Raw genomic sequence first — 19683 nt, forward strand, 5'->3', positions numbered from 1 at the left:
ATCATAGGCTGATTGACCATCTTCGCTCAGAATCGTTTTTAGACAATGATATTATATCATTGAATTCAAATTTAACACCATCCATTACTGTGACCAACTTGTAACTTACTGTACAGATGAGCGACACCTACTTGCCCACCTTTTTAAAATTGAATAAACATTTGAATTTTATCTAAAAAAATGTGGGTAAGTGGATATCGCTCTGCTGTACAGTAGGTTACAAGTGAGTCACTGTAATGGATGGTGTTAAATTTGAATTCAATGATATAATATCATTATTCATTGTATAAGAAAAACGATTCTGAGCGCAAACGGTCAGTCAGCCTATGATATTACCAAGTAAATGCTTAAAAAAAAAATTTTGCCTATGTAATTTAATATTTTTCAACTGCTATTGTAAGATTATATTAGGAGCCTTGCATTAAATTTTCACGCTTTTTTACCCAACAAAATTTTATTGAAATTTATAGAAAAACTAAAAAAATAAGTGACAATGTCCGTAAACAGCACAAAAAGAGTCAAATTATTTTCAAAATTGTATCGTGTATAGAAAATGCTAATATTAACATTCAGTGAAATTTTCAAGTATCTACAGTCATTCGTTTTTTAATTACAACAAAATAAGAAAATCGTTACATGAGAAATCGAGTGAATATCAAATGTTGTAAAAATATGAATTTCAAACGCTCATAAAAATTTAATTTGACTTTCTTGTTGACATTTTTTTTTTTGATAAAGGTAGACAAACTTATGAGTAATCTTATATTACATTTTCAAATCTTAGATTTAAAAAGTAAAATTCTTATGAATTCTCAATTTAAAATAATTTACTAATTTTCGTGATTTTTCCGTATTTTGTCAAAATTTGAACTTTAAATGCTTATAAATAAAAACTGTGACTAAGGATTTTTAATTTTTTTCATCTGCCTTTGAAACAATAACTTAGGAGCCTTCTATTAAATTTTCAAGCTTTTTTACTCAACAGATAAAATTTTATTGATATTTATAGAAAAAAAAACTAAAAAAATTGAAAACTGACAATGTCCGTAAACTGCTCAAAAAGAGTCAAAATATTTGCAATGCTAATATAAACATTCAGTCAAAATGTCATGTCCCTACGGTTATTTGTTTTAGAGTTACACCAAAAACCAAAATTGATTTTCTCGAAAACAGATTTTGCGTAAAAATTCCCGTTTTTCCTTAATTTTTCTTTTGTTTTTCACGTCGCTTTTGAAAACCCAAGCACTTTTCTGTCCTAAAAGGTGATGACAGACACAAAAATAAAAAAAAAACACCCATCATGATATAAGACTTGGACCGGTCGCCATCTCCGATTTGACATGCTCCTTCAGAGCAGCGTGGATTTTTCGAAACGTCGCACATACATCCATATTATACGGATTTCTCATTTGACCCACTTGCCGTGGTACCTAACTTAAGTTGGTACTCTGGTGAAATATTGATCGACTTATAAAAGCGGCGCAGCGTGTGGGTGGCACTGAACTGTATACCCATGGCTAAATATATAGGTATGATCGCCACTTTGTGACACGCAGGTGTCATGGCCGCCACTGGCAGTGAATATTATCACTTCGATTTATTTGCATACAAATTATTAGTTTCCCCCAACGTACCAACTAGATTCACTTTCCTATCAGAAAAGTTACTGTTGAAGAAAATCCAAGCACTAATACTGTCCTAAAAGGTGATGACAGACACAAAAAAAATTAAAAATTAAAAAAAACAAACATCATTGTAAAATCAATACATTCATCGCTTCGCTCAGAATCTAAAAGTCAATTATTTAAATTATACTGTATTATAATATGGTCAATAATAAAAATTTTAATTGATTTCAAATTAGCATCTTCATTTAATTTTATAATTATATGAATACATACATATTTAAAAAAAACTTGATTTGTCTATTTTTTGGTCTGTTGAGTCTATAATTTGTTGCGACATAATTTTAAAGCAACTCTGGAGAGTTTTCATTTTTCCTTCAGGTAAATATAATTTCAGGCGTGCGTACGGGTGCAGCGAAAGTTGTTTTCCGATGAACTTGAAATTTATTTTGGTATTAGTGGGCTGATGGATATTTAATTGAAGGATATACATAGAATGAATAGTATAAAAAATATTGAATTAAAAATTAAACTAAAATATAAATATTCATTGTTATTCAAATGAAAAATTATAATTCTATTTTATACGATTTTATAAAAACGAGAAGTCTAAAAATAGAAGACGAATTATATTGACGGAAGAATCTGACGTACGCGCTAGATGTGCAGGGATATGAAATTGATACCGGCGATATGGCGCTATGGGCTGAAATAAATAAATAATATTATTGCAACGTTATTGGGATAACCACGTAATGAATCTGGCCCATAAACATATAAAGAAATGGACCCATAAAAAGAGGAGGTCCAGGGCCCAACATTGTTGGAAAAAGAAAGCATACAATTGACTATTTAAGTACCATTATATAACCATTATATAACAAAAAAGAGAATAGTACAACTACAAATATAACAAAAATTTTTAGAATAACACCTTAGGTAATTAGGTCCCTTATATTACACAGGTATTGACCATCTGTTTCGAACAATGTTGGAACTTGGCAACCCATAGTAAAGTATGGGGGACGCGCCGTTCATATATGAACGACATGTGTATGGCTCAAATAACAAATATTTTTTCCTGACCATATTATCATCGAAAGAAACTTGTTTTTTCATTACTAATTTGTATTTTTTCTATTGAAAAATAAGTATAATTTCACTATCAAGTTAAAAAAAAAATAATAAATATACTATCTCCGATAAAAATAATTGGCCTTAGATATACATGGGTATAGGTAACTCTGTCATAATTATGCCATCATGACTTATACGAAAAAATTATCATTTAGTATTAACATAATATTTAAAAAAAATGTATTATTTACGTCGCGGTCGTACTTAATATAAAATTGTGTTATTAATTAATTTACTACTGGTAATTAATAAAATATAAATAATTGGGTACTCTGCCAATGCCACTAAACATACACAATTCATAAAATCTTAAAATGTTTAAATTCATCTTATATAATAGGTAATAAATATAATAATATAATGATCAACCGTTTTATTTCTAAGTTCCAAGTATTTCTCTGAATGTAATATTGGTATTATTATTAAATTGCATAGTACCATAAGGTCAAACACACATCAAAATTAACTAAAAACTATTGTATAATTATTGGAAAACATCAACTAAAAAACGTACACGTGTAAAGTGATAAATATGAATTAATGTTATTTCCGATCAGCTATAAATCGTCCGGTAACCTTGTACACGTCCAATCTATTATATACAATTCAAGTAAATATTATATTTATATTTTATATAGGCTGTACAGTAAACTATCTACTAATGGACACATTTCAAATAATAGTGGACGCTTTTAAATTCTTCCCGAAAAAAATGATAGTTTAATAGTTACCTATCTGGACATAAATAACTGGTTTTATCTGTATAATTAACGTCACATTAATGGATTTATATTATATTAAATTATATATTTTAGTATCGAAAGACACTTTGCCGTAAAAAATGTTTCGACACAATTATTGTGAATGGGCGAATAATAAAAATATACTTTTCTCAATTATTTTCACTCTGTTAAAGAATATTAATATATTATAGCTATTTTAAATTCAAATTCGAACGAAATGAAATATTTAAACGAAGAACAACGATCTTAGTTATTTTGTTGTAATTTAAAAATATTATTATAATTGACGGACCATCTCCGCTCAGTACCGTTTTTCGATACGATGATATTTTATCATTGCATTTTAATTTAAGACCATTCATTAGTGATCCAGTTGTAACCTACCGTACAGCAGAGTAACCACCTTTTCAATCATAGATATTTTTAATATTTTTTGTAAATCTATAGCCAGTGCTCGAATTGGTGGTGGGGGGGAGGGTTGCGCAGGGGGACGGAGCTCCTCTACTATTTTTATTTTTTCTTTGCGTACCCCAACTATTTTTTTTTACTTTGACGGAGGGACGGTACAATTTAATGCCTAAAATAATTTTTATTAAAATTTAGAGTGGATCTAAATTGTAGTCAAAGACCTAATGAATACCTTATGAATTTTACATTTTTTTATATAAAAATATTTTTTATCTTTATGGTTTCGACCAAGAGTCTAATATTCAACCTTTTTGAATCGCGACCCACTGTTTTTGTAACAATATTTTCACGATTTGTGTCAACTTTGTAGGCCATGATAAAAAAAAACTTTAGCTGCTAGTTTTGCGTAATTTCCCGTACATAAGTGTGCCCAAAACATTTACAAATAAGTATCAATAAACATTTGTTTGGGATTACAAGTAAGCTCAATTTATTGATTTTCTATGTCAGTAGACAGTTTAACTGTCATTATGTCTACTGTAAAATATGGTTCTTCAATTCATTCATAACTTATTCGAATTCATAATTTAAAATTGTATAAACTTATTTTTTTTTTTAGAAAAAAAACCTTTCACGACCCATTTTTACGGAAGATGGTATTTTGCACCAATTTAATTACTTGTAATTTTAACCACCAATAGGTACATTTAAGCACGTATGTAATTTGCGCCAAAATATAAAAATTAAATACGTATTTTGCACCACATCTAAAAATTCGTTTTGGTAATTTGCGCCACGACAGGAAACGAAATGGAATATGTAATCTGCGCCACACTTTCAACTTTAATTTGTTGTCATTTACCAGCAGATAAATTTACTGATATCGCATCGGAAATACGATATTACCAACGTATGCCGGGTATACAGTAGAAACGAGGTCAATTACGTCCAATCTAATAAAAATTGTCAAAATATCGTTCTATATTGAACGGCAGTATCATGATATTTACAGTTAGTCCATTATTAATCGCAAAAATATTAATAATATATTTATTTAATATACATAGAGTACGTATACTTATAATTATAATATTACATACATAAAGTTAAATATATTATATTGGGAAATTTGGAATAGAATAAAGTTAAAATTCTGTAACCAAGGTGAAATGTAGTATTGAAAAATTATGAATTGGATAAGAAGGGGGTGTGGGGGCAAAGCCTCCCATGGGTCTGCGTTGAGTAATTTTGCACTTGGAACGCAGTTTATACATTGTTGGATTGAGCTCCACTACTTAATAATTCCCAATTTGAGTACTGTCTATAGCATGGTACATAATATTATCACGTGTGGTAAATTAATAAATAATTAGTTATTATATAATAAATAATAATATTTATTACCTTAATTATTATGAATGACTGCATGAGTATTGAGTTATGATTTTAGTGATTATTGTTAGGTTGGCATTATAAAAATTTAATTATGACATAAACTGATGAACACAGACATGACTTTAACGGGATTTAAAATTCACTAAAATCCCTAGGGTCTACAACAAATTACATCGTCTTTTGATTTTGTGAATTATTTAATTATAATTCGGTACAAACATAATAATATGCCGTTCATTGAGAAAATGTGAGTACATTATTTACCAACATTTTAGTCTAAAATTTAAGCGGATACATCATCCATGTGTACTAGTAGGTTAGGTAGTAACCTAATAAGTAACAGTATATAATATGTATTATGTATTTATGTATATTATTCACTTATAAGTTATAAGTTATAACGTATGTCGTATAGTCTATTTTATAATATCTTAAATCTTTTATAGTATATACGCTATAGATTATATTGACTATAATAGAGTATAGAGTATACTAGTATAGTGTTAATTAATAATAATCACTATTTTCTTTAGTATATTTATATCATCCATTTTCTCTCCACTATGTATGTTAACGAATTAATTTAATCGAATTTAGTTTAATTTAAATATTCTAAATGCATAGTTATTAGATTACAACTTAAAAGGTTATAGGTCAAAAATCCCATTTATTATACTGTCAAGGTGACTTAAGAATTAACCAGTTTTAATGTTGCAGTGGAAATTATACGTTAGATTTAGTTAGTTGGTAATATCATTATTCATTGAGTATAATATATTTTGTAAATACATTCAACGGTAATAGGTATATAATTACGATTAAAAATATTATCTATTATAAAACCTATAGGTATGACGCTCTATGAGATCATTAATGTGTATCTGTTGCATCATTATTTTTATTTTTTTTTAAACGAGTTCTACGTGTTTGACCTTTCGAGTGATACATCATTTAAACACTTACAACTAGTTAACAAAAATATATATGCATTATAAAAAAAGCTAGCGTTTGTATGGAAAATAAATCTTACAGGTCTGCTTTAATATTTTCGTCTACATTTTGGTTTGGACCGCTTTCGAGTCACGGTGAACTCAGTGTGAGGTGAAAGTAATCTTTGTTGCTATCGTTACGTAATATATAATATTGATTTTTGGGAAGTACACGCTCGCGTGCGTCCATCTGTGGAACGACTATCTCATCATCATGAAAACGGACAAACCATTAGATTATTATTTTGTTCTCAGAACTTGTACCAAAAACAAGAAATTCTTCTCACGATACTTCCTAACAGTTTTTAATTTTTTATCCTCTTGAATAATATTAAAATAATATGTTAATGTAGTATTATGTCGTACTGTCATGAATACTATCATAAACAACCTATAATATTATAACAAACGAGATGCGTTTAACTGAATTTATTATACATGCATAGTTTTCAATACTAGCTATAATAAAGATTATAATAAAGGATTACCACCAAATACAAAACATACAAGACACCCTATTATTTTCTTCTTAATATACTCATTGTTTTCACTGCATATACAAAGTAAAAAAAAGATAACCACGGAATCATGATAACCATTACAAAATATTGTACACATTTTACATTTCTAAATAATTTTTATTTCATATAAGTTATTTGACTATATAGTAGGTATGTATGTAGTATGTACCTACTATATATCTAGTTATTTATAATTAGTTTAATTTTAAAATGTCCTGATGTTGTATAGCGTTAGTAATAATTACATTATTAACTTATAACGTACGGACGCTAAACCCAAGGACACATAGGCCATCATGGGTCCAAATCATCAGGACATTCCCGATGGGCCGTGTACCTAAGGGTATAGGCGCAAATTGACTAAATTTTTTGAGGGGACTCAAGCCCCCCTCTCCATAGCCATATTGCTTAGTATCACAGAATATAAAAATTAGTACTAATTACTAGATTTTGAACTGGGGGGACTTGACCGACACATGGGGGGACTAAGTCCCCCCAAGCCCCCCCCTATTTGCGCCAATGCCTAAGGGGTTAACTGGGTCGCAAGTCATAGGTTATATTACTTATATTAAAGCTGGCGGTATTTCAAATGTTGAACTCGTATTTTTTTTTACCGTATTAATTGATCTAATTAGATCCATATATTAAATTATTAATTTATTTTTTATTGAAGGCTGGTATTTAAATGAAATTAATAAAAATTAAGTTAAGTAACTACTACCTAATGCATTTTTTAAATTGTTAAATATTATAATAGTAGTTCGGGTGGAGAGAAATTATACTTAAATATTTTAATTTAATTTTAATCATTATCATCTATATAATTTAATAAATAAAGTAAAATTGTGGCCTATTATTATGCCTTCTTTTTCTTTTTCTTTTTTATCTTTTATGTCTATTGTATTTGGAAAATAATACTATTTTCCCCATATGCTAGTTGGCCGATAATTTGGTAAATACACTAAAACTTCCATATTACGAAGTCTCATGTGGCATTAAAAAAAATTCGTATTAAATATATAGAGAAATTTGTTAAATAGAATTGAATGAATTTGGTTCTATTTTGGTTTGATTCTTAAAACTATTTCGTTAAACGGAAAATTTTGTGAAATGGAAGTTCGTTATACAGAAGTTTCACTGTATTGATTTTTCCAGGCCGTCAGCGGTGAGCCGGTCCAAAAAGGTAAAATCGCAATCCGTCCCTGCCTCCCTGGTTAAAACAAACATATACAATACTAACTGCGTGACCAAAAGAGAACACTGATCATTAAAACATTATGGCAGTATGCATAGTCAATTTATGTGTCACATAAATTGACTATGCATACGGACATATAATTTATAACATTATATTATATTATATAAATTATACCTAGTAGGTATAATATAATTTTCTTGTAAGTGGTAAAATGATACAACCCCAACCTTTTTTCTCCGTAATTTTGATTTCAAGACTTGTTCTTTTAAAAAGCGTTATAAATAATATATACAGTCGAGTCGTGATAACTCGAATTCAAAGGGGGATAAAAATTCACTTCAAGATATGTATTTTTTGAGATATTTAACTAATTTATATTGGAAAAATTTTCTAGGGGATTAAAACACAATTCGAGTTGTCAAGTTTTTCAAGTTATCCAGGTTCGAGTTATAGCGACTCGACTGTATTTATATTTAATGTTATATTATATTAATTCATCGTGTTTCGTGATTCGTGAATCAGTCAATGACTGTAATATTGTATGAGGAAGCATAGTGTTGCGCGTACTGTTATTAGTGTTATTATTATTTATGTAATTAAACGACTTACAGTTCAAGCATAAGTCCCTACATGACTACATCATAATTCGATAACTAACGATAATTACAGGAACACTGCATATATGAAAATTTAATTGTTATATAATATTGTCATTAATAGATTCGTCACTAAATTTGTCTCTTAAATGTTCTAATTCATAGGTCCTCTCCCTTGGCCCCTTATCAGTTATCAGACAAGAAAAAACAAATAATACCTAGTTAATATTATATAACCAATAATCAATGTAGGTATTTCTGGGAAAACGGGTAAAAATCCTACTTTTTTTACATCTGGGGTTGCAAATGCCGGAACACACACCCTACACCGCCCTGGTATTACCTATATGTATCCTATACGATATGTACAATGTAAACGTTATGTACAATGTAAACGTTAAATCGATTTTCGAAAACTTTTTTTTCCCAATTTATTACTGATGAAGATAATTTTAACTATTATAACAAAATAGGCATTGAACACAATAATACACAATTTTTTTTCTTTCTGAACTAAAAAGTAAAAGATAGAAGTCTGAGATATTAAATGAAAAATTTTAATACTACAGTGACACGTGCCACAATAGTGATTGCGGTCATCGCTCTTTGGGAGATGTGTATCGTGTTTGTGTAGTTATTGTATGGTATAATTGTATAAACTGGTACTAGTTTAATATTTAACATTATGTGACATGTGTTTCGAGAAAAGGAAATGTAAAACGGTATAGTGCGCCATGTCATTTACGAGCGATGACTGATTAATATAATATAATACAGAAAGATGATTATACTTATTAAAAATTTATTCGAATTTATTCGACGACTGCTCTCTACATAACATTATTATATATTTAGTTTATTACAACATAATTATCATAACGTTGTCATCACGGTTATTTTTACAGCGTAGATTCTCGCTTGACAGCCATTAAATATTTCGTAACCGGGACGACCGATAAAATATTATTATACAAGCGCGCACATTGTGGCGCCGACGACGAGTAGTAGACGAGACAGTAGGCACATGCGTCGTTTCCCGGGTGACGCCGGCGAGGGTTCAAGGACGCATAATATTTCACTTTTCCCGGCCTCGTGCCCTCGCGTCGTGGCTCCGCTACCCGAAAATAACGATCGGCGCCGTTGGTCGTTGACACCGTCCCGCAGGCTGACGAAATATTATTATACGTAGGTCGTAGGTATTATACTTAATATTATAAGCCGGTTTTGTAAAATAAACACTATAAGACGTGTTTTTCGTTTAGGCCTGACAGCGTTTGGGATTTCGTAATGGGTAGAGCGTATAGTACCAACTGCATATATTATTAGATAATAACACATTATCATAAATTATACTCTATAAAACGACGATAGAGGAATATAAACGAGAAACATCCTATCGTAAATTCATAAACGCGTACTGTAATTTATTAAAAAAAAATAATAACAATAACTAGTGAGTGTACGCCCGAATTAGGCGATATAAGGTAGGTTTATTATACATCTATAGTTTAACGGCCATAAGCATAAAACGATGTATATTATAAATTATAATTTATAATCAAGACATTTCATGTTACAGGTGTATGATTACCTATACGGATATACTACTTATATTGAATAATTGTGTTACAAGTATAATTTATAATAATACTGCGAAGTTCGAACAAAACAAAATATTAATCATCATGGTCCATGATATATTTTTAGTTTTTATTTGTATTGATCTTATTAAACTCAAGCTTAGTATCAAATTTATACGAAGTTTGTCGTTTTTACTTAATTCCACTTACGGTGGATTAATATTATAATCAATTATTAAAAAATCCTCACCTAACCTATAACCGTACTAAAATCCGATGAATATAAAAAAACAAATTTAACCCTTTTTAAATTTGCCTATCTTCTTCCCAGAGGTTTACACACAAACATTAATTTATAAATTATATATATAAATAACCCATAGCAACCATTAATAAACAAAAATTTCCATCGTAAATCTCAAAATTCCTGTTTGAGCACCTACCGGGGGTGATTAATTCCCTTTTTAAATTAGCCTATGATACTCACAAAGAATGTGGCTTTCTATTGGTGAAAGAATTTTCGAAATCGGTTCAGTAGTTTCGGAGTTTATCCCGAACATACAAACAAACGCTATTATTTTATATATTAGTATAGATAATATTATTATGTAGTACCTATGTACATTGTAAGAATATTAATTGTTAAATTTATTTATCCAGCCTGGTCTTGTTGATGAAGGAGATGAGGTCGTTTGATATGTCTGATCCTCGTGACATATTATTTCTCGTTCATAATATAATATATTATATTTTTTTTTTTTTATTAGGGTTAAGGCTTCGATTACTAGGTCATTAGCCTGTGGTACTGTAGGGGAGGTTACTGTAGATTTGTTTTACACGTGATTTGTTTTGGCAGAATTTTTAATTTGGGCACCCGTTAGGTATCCGCCATGCCCGGGTGGGGGATGGCGGCACTTGTTCTCCGGACACCGTGACTTGCCCGAAAAAAATGCCGCCCGCGACCGAGGTATCGAACTCGGGTCGGCCACTCCGTCCCCCATATTATCCATATTATCTTTTTTTTATCCTGTATACAAAATTTTTACCAGAAGGAGGCCTTCGATTTCAACATAATATCTTATCATTTAACAAACTGAATCAAGATCGTACTTTAAAAATGGCATTTTTCGATTTTCTCAATATTTATTTAATGCCACGGGAAAAACCATCGACAAATTACGAAAAACCGCTGAAAATGGGATTTTAATTTCTAACGCTTTGTTTATCACCGTAGAAACGAATAAAAAATAATAATATTATACAATTAATTCAACTTATAGGCTATAATAAATAATAAAAATATAAAATAACCAGACTGACAAACCGTCTCCGCTCAGAATCGTTTTTCTTATACAATGATATTATATCATTGAATTCAAGTTTAATACAATGCATTATCCAGCATACATTAACTCATTTGTAACCTACTGTACAGCAGAGCAACATCCACTTACCCGCTTTTCTTTAATTATGTTTAAAATATTATTCCATTGTTCTTATTATTCAAACATAACAAAATCGACCAATTATTATTTTTTTACGAGATTTGCTTAAAAAATCGTTCTAAATTATTGATGTGTAACAGACGCTTATATATTTTGATAACCTAATAAATGGTTATCGGAATTTATCTGTTCTCAATAACCAATTATTATATTCGATAAACGATTCCTGAAAGTTACTCAACTTATTAAGTTCTTATGAGTTTTAAAATTGTTAAATTTTAATTATTTGAACATTATTTTCGAAGAGCTGTAGTTACAATTTCTTAGTACTAATGATTGAATTAAGAGTAAATTTATAAGGACGTTACGCCAGCATATGGTTATTACTTACCTATTTATTATTATTTATTACTTATTACTAGGCCCGGAACTTGATAACCTAAAAATCTTTAAAAAATTCACACAAAAAAAAATATTAAAATGACTTATAAACATCAACAAATTACTTAAAAAATTACCACAGAAATACCAAAAATTACTTTATATAGACCTAATATTTTTAAAAATTTAAGGTTAAAATAATTACGTTTTATACAATTCATGGGTCATAAATTGTATTTATTATAGGTTCTAGCTCTTTAAAAATGTTTACTCTCGAAGGAGCCTTCAAAAATATTTCGTAATATTTCGATCGACTTTTACTACAGTTTATTAAATAATCGTAGATTGCTACAAGAAACGATAAAGATAATGTACGTCGATAATCGACAAGCTTATGGAAACTGAATATATTACGATGAAGGTGTAAAACTTTCAACAAGAAAAATGCAAATAAATGTAAAAAAAAAGTACAAAAATGAATAAAATGCACCAAAAATACTAAGAAATTACCAAAAAGCAATAAATTCCCTAAAAATGCTATAAATGCAAAATAAAAATTGTACTATATTAAATTCTATATTCCACGAATCAAATTTCTATAAATACGAGCCTCGTATGTAAGCATTAGAAAAAAAGATGCAAATGCATCAAGTTCCGGGCCCTACTTATTACTTATTTCCGTGTTCCGTCTTACAAACGAGAGCTCATAATTAAACAAATGCGACGGAAAATGAAATGTATCACGAATTAAAATAAGTCATAAAGTGAATTCACCTATTCTCATATTTTAAAGTTAGATCTTAAGGAACACAGTTACTGTTGTACCTTTAAAATACACTCTAATAGTTATCTAAACTACACTTGTACTACTGTCTACTGAACATTAGGTAGGTAACTTAATATGTTTTCTCTTACTAGATGCAGATGCATACCTTACAATAAATACGGGTTGGCGTACAGGCGTCCTCTATTGTTATATAATATTTTAACATCATTATAATATAATATGATAATATTTTATGCTATTATATAATATATTATTTAAAAAAACCGTATTTATGAAATTGCTCCCGTCATTCTACCGTTTTTAACGAATATTTCGGAAAAAGTATAAAATGTACCAAATATACCTACGATTCCACGAGTTAATGCCTAAGAAACAGCTATGTAAAAAAATGTTCATTGTTTAAGTTTAAAAGTTGTGATCCAAGATTATTAAGTAGTAAGTAATGACTATATTATAGTTATTGTTCCTAAATAATTGTTTTCGTGTAAAGATTTAAAACTGTTGGTATAGTGTAGTTAAAATGTAAAATACTAAAACTTCAACCACCAAAAAACAAATGTAGGTTTTGATCATAACTTACGTGTATAATATTATAAACCATAGTATCCGACGGATACACAGTGTACTAACTACTAAGCTTATGAGTTATGACTAATCGTTATAATCTATGACCTTTGTCGTTTTATCATTAAATTTGTATGCAGAAATTAGGAAGTATTTTCGGTGGGATATCATTATATCTCACATATTTTTTGTACTATACAATGTTATGAAATATAAATATTTTTATAACTAAGTTTAAGTAATAAAATTAGTTCTATTGTATTTTATAATTTTATGGAATGTTCATCGGTTTATGCTGATTAATTTAATTTTAACCGATTAGTTTAATACATTTTATTCTTATGTAATTATTTCAGTATTTGGGTGTAGCACTGTATAGGTATCTTGTACTTTTAAGACACTCTATAACCTTGGTAAAGAAAATATAATAATATTCTTTCCCCTTGGTGCTTTCTCTCTCACTCTCTCTCTCTCTAACACACACGCCACACACTGTTTCCAAACAAACACGTATTCTATACGACAAAATTATTGACTATACGATACGCGTGTGCTCTAGCTCACGCACGCACACTACGTACACGCGCGATGCGCAGTATACTCACAATGTACTGTATTAGAAGAAGACACAAAAGCCGCCGACACTATAGCAATAACCCCAAGGCCACTCATCCGAAATGCGTCGTTGTTAAAATGTAACGATTGGTATTGTGATAATACCCCGCGGACACTTCTACTCTGCTCGTGAACCCCTCGAAAAGACTCATCACACTGCGTGTTTGAGCAGCTGCTGTGCCGGTCGCAGCTGAAATATTGAAGATAATATTTTTTCTCATAGTATTGACGATTTGAATACGTATTATAATTTACTTTTCTCTCTACACATTTTTGTCTCTAGTTGTATCTTTAAAATTACAACAGTTATATTATTACAAAACTTTTGCACGACAATGTCGAATACGACTGTAATGATTACAGGATGAGGATTATTACATCGTTATCATATATATGATAAAATCCATTTATTCGTTATTGGCTTCTATAGGCTGTTAGTAAATAGTAATCGGAATAAAAATCTCAGAAAAAAAATCCCCAAACTACAATATTACTCACAAGCACATGTAAATGGTTAAACAAATATTTTTTAAACGTTAATTAGTATCTACAATTACATATTTATAATATTATTTAATTACAAATACGTATATTATATTATATTATACTATATTATACCATTTAAAAAAATTATATATAGTGATAATAGAATATTGATGATAATATAAATAATATTTTGTTTTAAATTATGATAATATATTATGTGTAACTCAACTTAACGACAACAATTTGCTAATTATAATATTGTAGTTTATATTATATATATTCATTTTTTGAATGATATAATATAGTATAATATTATATTATAATATACGAATTTGTAATTAAATATTAATAATGTGGTAATTTTATTATAGGTACTAACAGTGGTGGTAAAACAGGAGGGGAAGGGGGTGGTGAGGGGGATAAATCCCTCCCGTGAATTGTTTTTCAATAAATTATAACAATTTTTAACTAAGTATATTCTATAATGCATTAAATTTTGTTCAATTTCTTTTCTAAAAACAAATTATCAACTATTGTAAATTTCGACAAAATGTCAAAACATGTATAATATATGTGTTTATATGGCATTACTATATTATTATCTAGACTCATATCTAGGAACTATTATAGAATATTATTATTAATATTTAGTTGTTTACACAAAATATAATATGGGAATTATCCCACTAGATGATCGATAATTCTCAATAACAACCAGCTCTACACTTTCCCAGAACATTGGCCCATACTGGCGATAGTGCGATCGGTAGGTATATTTTACAATATTAGTATATTACGTACCTCCAGCCCCAGGTCATTAGTTGGTTGAAAACTTGAAACATCGATTGCTTATTTGTCATAACTCATAATACTTAGTTAAAACCGTGATTCGTCTTTACTCTCTCGTACTCGTGTTTTCTACTGTGTGTCCATATAGTGTACTGAAGTGTATTACTATTATACAGACGGTGTCTTTTGTAATATTGACTATTTTGTCTTTTTATATTTTCACAATAAAAGAAAAACTACTAGCTATTTTTATGCAAGTTTCTCTACTTCTAAACGCTCGGTGGATGAAAAAATAAGTAAGATCACTAATATCGTTATAGAAAATCAAGTTGTGGACTTAGTGGTAATATTTTTACTATGCCTGTTCATCGTGGGGTTATAAAGATAACATCCAACAAAATACTGGACGAATTAGCAAAAAAAAAAAACAAAAAAATAGATTTACTAATATAATAAAAAAAATAGTTAATACTATAATATATTTATAAAGTCTGTATGGTAAATGGACATTTCCCCCCCTCCCCCCGGAGATTTTCCCCCGACTGTTTTCGGTCTAGAAAGACATTTATATCCCCCCGATATATTTTTGATGCGGACATTCCCCCCCCATTTTTTTTTAAAAGTTAATTACTGACTAATAAATAATAATATTGAATTTAACAATACAATATTATTTATTATTTAATATGAAATTATTTTTTTTTTAAAATATAAAAATTTATAATATTATTATAAACATTTTTTTTTTCATAAATATAATAAATTATAAATCTATATGTTCAATCCACTGAACTATTTAAAAAATTAAAATTAAAAAAAATAAGCATACAATAAAATATAATTATTAATTAATATAAATAGCTAAAAATTCCGGCATAAAAAATGATACATTTTGTAAAAAACATTTGATTACTAAGTAATAAATAAAGTTTGTATTTACCATAATTTTATAGATTGATATTAGACATAACCATAAATTATAATTTTAATGATAAAATAATGCATATGTTAAAAAATTAGCCATATCCCTCCCCATGACAAAATCATTTGACCGCCACTGGATACTAATAAAATTAACATTTAAAAAATATTTGTTCAACCATTTGCATGTGGTTGTGAGTAATATTGTAGTCTAGGGATTTTTTTCTGGGGATTTTTTTTCCCGAGGATTTTTATTCCGCAATTCTTAGTAGACAGTATAATCCATAAAGAAGTTAGAATGTTAACGAATCTATATAATATCTAATCGTCCGCCGTATAAATGTGAAAGCGGTGTATTAATTGTGTATAACCGTATAGGCGTATTTAGTTTTTTAATTATATACGAATTAGTTAATTAAATAATGTTTTAAAATTTTTAATAATATCATTGTTGGCCGAATATCGGAAAATATGTAATAATAATATTATATTCATAGATGTACGCACGGGTGCAACGAATAGTGGTTTCGCCGTACTCATCTCACAAATTATTTAAAAGGCTCATATTATATACTATAATATCTATACAACCGTGAACTTATAATTTCCCCTTAAAAATGTTTCAAATAAACTCGTATTTGTTTTAAACTATAATTTCTTCATACGAGGCTATAAATGCGACGATTTTATGGATACTTTTTACTTTTACCTCATATGACCGAGTAACTAAAGGCAACTATTTATACATAACAATTATGAATACATTTCTACCAATTTCCACTATACTATTATAACCTGTAAAATAATAGCAACCATTTATAAACAATTATTTTTTTTTGGATTTTCATCGTGAAACTGAATTTCAAAATCCTAGTGTAAACACCTCTTTAAAATGTGAATTTTGAAAAAATTGGCCACTTCTACACGGTAGTTGGTAGTACGAAGTATTGTCAATATTTCAGGTATCTAGCTATTATAGTTTAGGTTCTTTATACGTTGATCAGCCAGTCAGGACACGTCCGATTATATATATATACTATATAGATATAATAGGTATGAATAATTAAAAAATATATTATTGTACTATTATATGAATGTTAAATGTTGAAGAAAAATTATAAAATTATTTATCTATGTGAGCAATCACTTGTACAATGTACACACACATACATAACCATGCACTCACCTAAATAATTTTATTTGACAGTCGATAAGCGTTAAATTATGGCACTGAGCACTGAGCGAATGATACGAGTACATCATTTTTACTTAACACATCAACGTCATAACGAAGGGAATATTGGGCTGCCTATTACCCTATCGCACCGATTAAGAAAGTGTTCTGTATCAACTACAAAATCCTGCTTACGACTATATATCACATTTTATATTTAACCGTTGAACCGTTTTTTTAGAATTACAATATATATACAAGAATTTTGTGGTCCACCATCTACGAAAATAATAATATCAGTACACAAAAAGTGAGCAATCTAGACAAGGGAAATTAATTAACTATGTATAATATTCGCAAATTGCTATGTTTGAAACTAGAATAAAGACAATATCTGTCGCGGCCGTTCGAATAATTTTTCGAATTGGCTACCAACAACTTGCTGGATATGAAATTTCGGTATTTTTAAAATTGTTCTTCATGATCAATATGCAGCTCCAGGTTTACGCGTTGGGACCGGTTGTATAAAACCAAAAACCACCCTTGCTAAATAATTTTTCTCCCTCGGTAGTTGATTTTGCTTTTAGCTCTTTGTTATGAGTGCAACACGTTGACGACGAGTTTTCGCTTTCACATTTCTGCTCGTATTATTCGAGTACGACACCACCCCATCGACCTACTACATCGAGGGTAACAACGGCCCAACAGCTGGCAACAGCGTATAGTATTGATTGTTTGGTTGCTAGGAAACACCCTATTTTCGGCAGTATCCCGCATCCACGGATATAATATAATACAACAGGTTAGCCAAATTCGCTTAATGTTAAAGTCGGTAAAATAAATTTTGAAATGTTATATGAAAATAACCAAAATAAATAAATAAATTGGAATTTATAATATAGTGATATTTTGATCATATTAATGATGAAATTGTGAACATTGACATTTTTATAAGAGAATTTGGCCGTTTTCTGACTTCAATACATTATATAATAAATTATTGTGGGTGCCTACACGAAGTCGGCTATCTAGTGACAAGTGTCAAGTAGTACTTATTATAATATAATATCTAAGCTTGCGGAACATATTATCTCGACTGCACAGGGCCGGCTCAAGCGAAAATAGTGAACTAGACAAAATCAAATTTTGCCGCCCCTAACAATATAATATTATCAGTATTTTGAAAATGCTGCCCTCTTCCTAAACTTGGGCCTATGTCGCCTACCCCTTAAGCTGGGCCTGCGACTGCACCTGTATGTCGTACATTCATTATATAACAATTTTTTATTCTCACCGCACGGGTTCTGAATTTCTGATGCCCTTTTTGGCCCCCAATGTCAGTTTGTTATGAATGATAGGTCTAAACATTTATATATTTTATGTTCAGACATTCTTATTTTGCTTATACACTAAAAGGCATAGTTTCAAATTCTAAAATAAAGCACTTATAATTTAAAAAAATCATATGCACGAGTCGTAACAATAATCGAAAATTAAAATTCCTTATAGTAGCATTTTTATTTATAAGTGCATAGGTATACTACTAATAAATAATAATAATAATACTCTACAATTGTATTGTATTTGAATTTGCTCACAGACCCTCTCTGCTGTTATACGGGAAAAAAGAAGTATAATAATATACAAAATACGATTTATTGAGCTGTAAAATTGTATATTATATTAAAGCTCTTGCTATTTTATTGATTAAACTAAATAGTATATCTGTAGCTTTATAGCTAGGTATAAAAAATATTTCTCATTTTATAATTATGTAACATAAATATTTGCAAAGTATTATTAAAACCAAACTGATACATTTAATGTTATTTTCAGTTTCTCTGTGAACCAAATGATATGCCTAAAGTACGGACCAATCTAGAAAAATATAATTACGACATAGTTCACGCCGAAGAGGAGCACTTGGCACTACAAAAAGTAACATTAAGCGATATAGAATATGAACATTTAGCAAAATTCATAAATAACGTTCAAGGATTACCTGATGTCATTCAAGTTTATGATAATTTGAATTAATGTTATAATGTAAAATTTTGTTAACCGTCAAGTAATAAAATATTTTGTTAATAAATGCTATTAATGTGGCCCTTTTTAAATTCTTTTTTTACTTAACCTATTACTTATTATACTCAGACAAGTTTTAGATTATGTACGGAACAATTAATAATACGAAGTATGTGTATTGTACTTATATATAATATCAAATAATTATGTTATTTTTAATTTCGTCTGTTATCGTTTTTTTTACAAGAGTCAAGAAGGAATGATCTAAAAGTTGCTTATCTATTAATTATAAATTGTATTTATT

At 29.1% G+C, this 19683-nt stretch overlaps 1 protein-coding gene across 1 annotated transcript in view; it reads left to right on the forward strand.

The window, feature by feature from the left end:
* The window catches only part of LOC132948744 (translational activator of cytochrome c oxidase 1-like), a 29217-nt gene extending 9746 nt beyond the window's left edge, over positions 1–19471 (forward strand). The window contains exon 5 of the mRNA XM_061019376.1: positions 19191–19471. Within this exon, the coding sequence (XP_060875359.1) occupies positions 19191–19391 (201 nt within the window). The 3' untranslated portion in view covers positions 19392–19471. The remainder of the gene's footprint in view (positions 1–19190) is intronic.
* The last annotated feature ends 212 nt before the right edge of the window (positions 19472–19683 follow it).

This window comes from Metopolophium dirhodum, chromosome 7, assembly GCF_019925205.1.
Source record: "Metopolophium dirhodum isolate CAU chromosome 7, ASM1992520v1, whole genome shotgun sequence".
NCBI lineage: Eukaryota > Metazoa > Arthropoda > Insecta > Hemiptera > Aphididae > Metopolophium > Metopolophium dirhodum.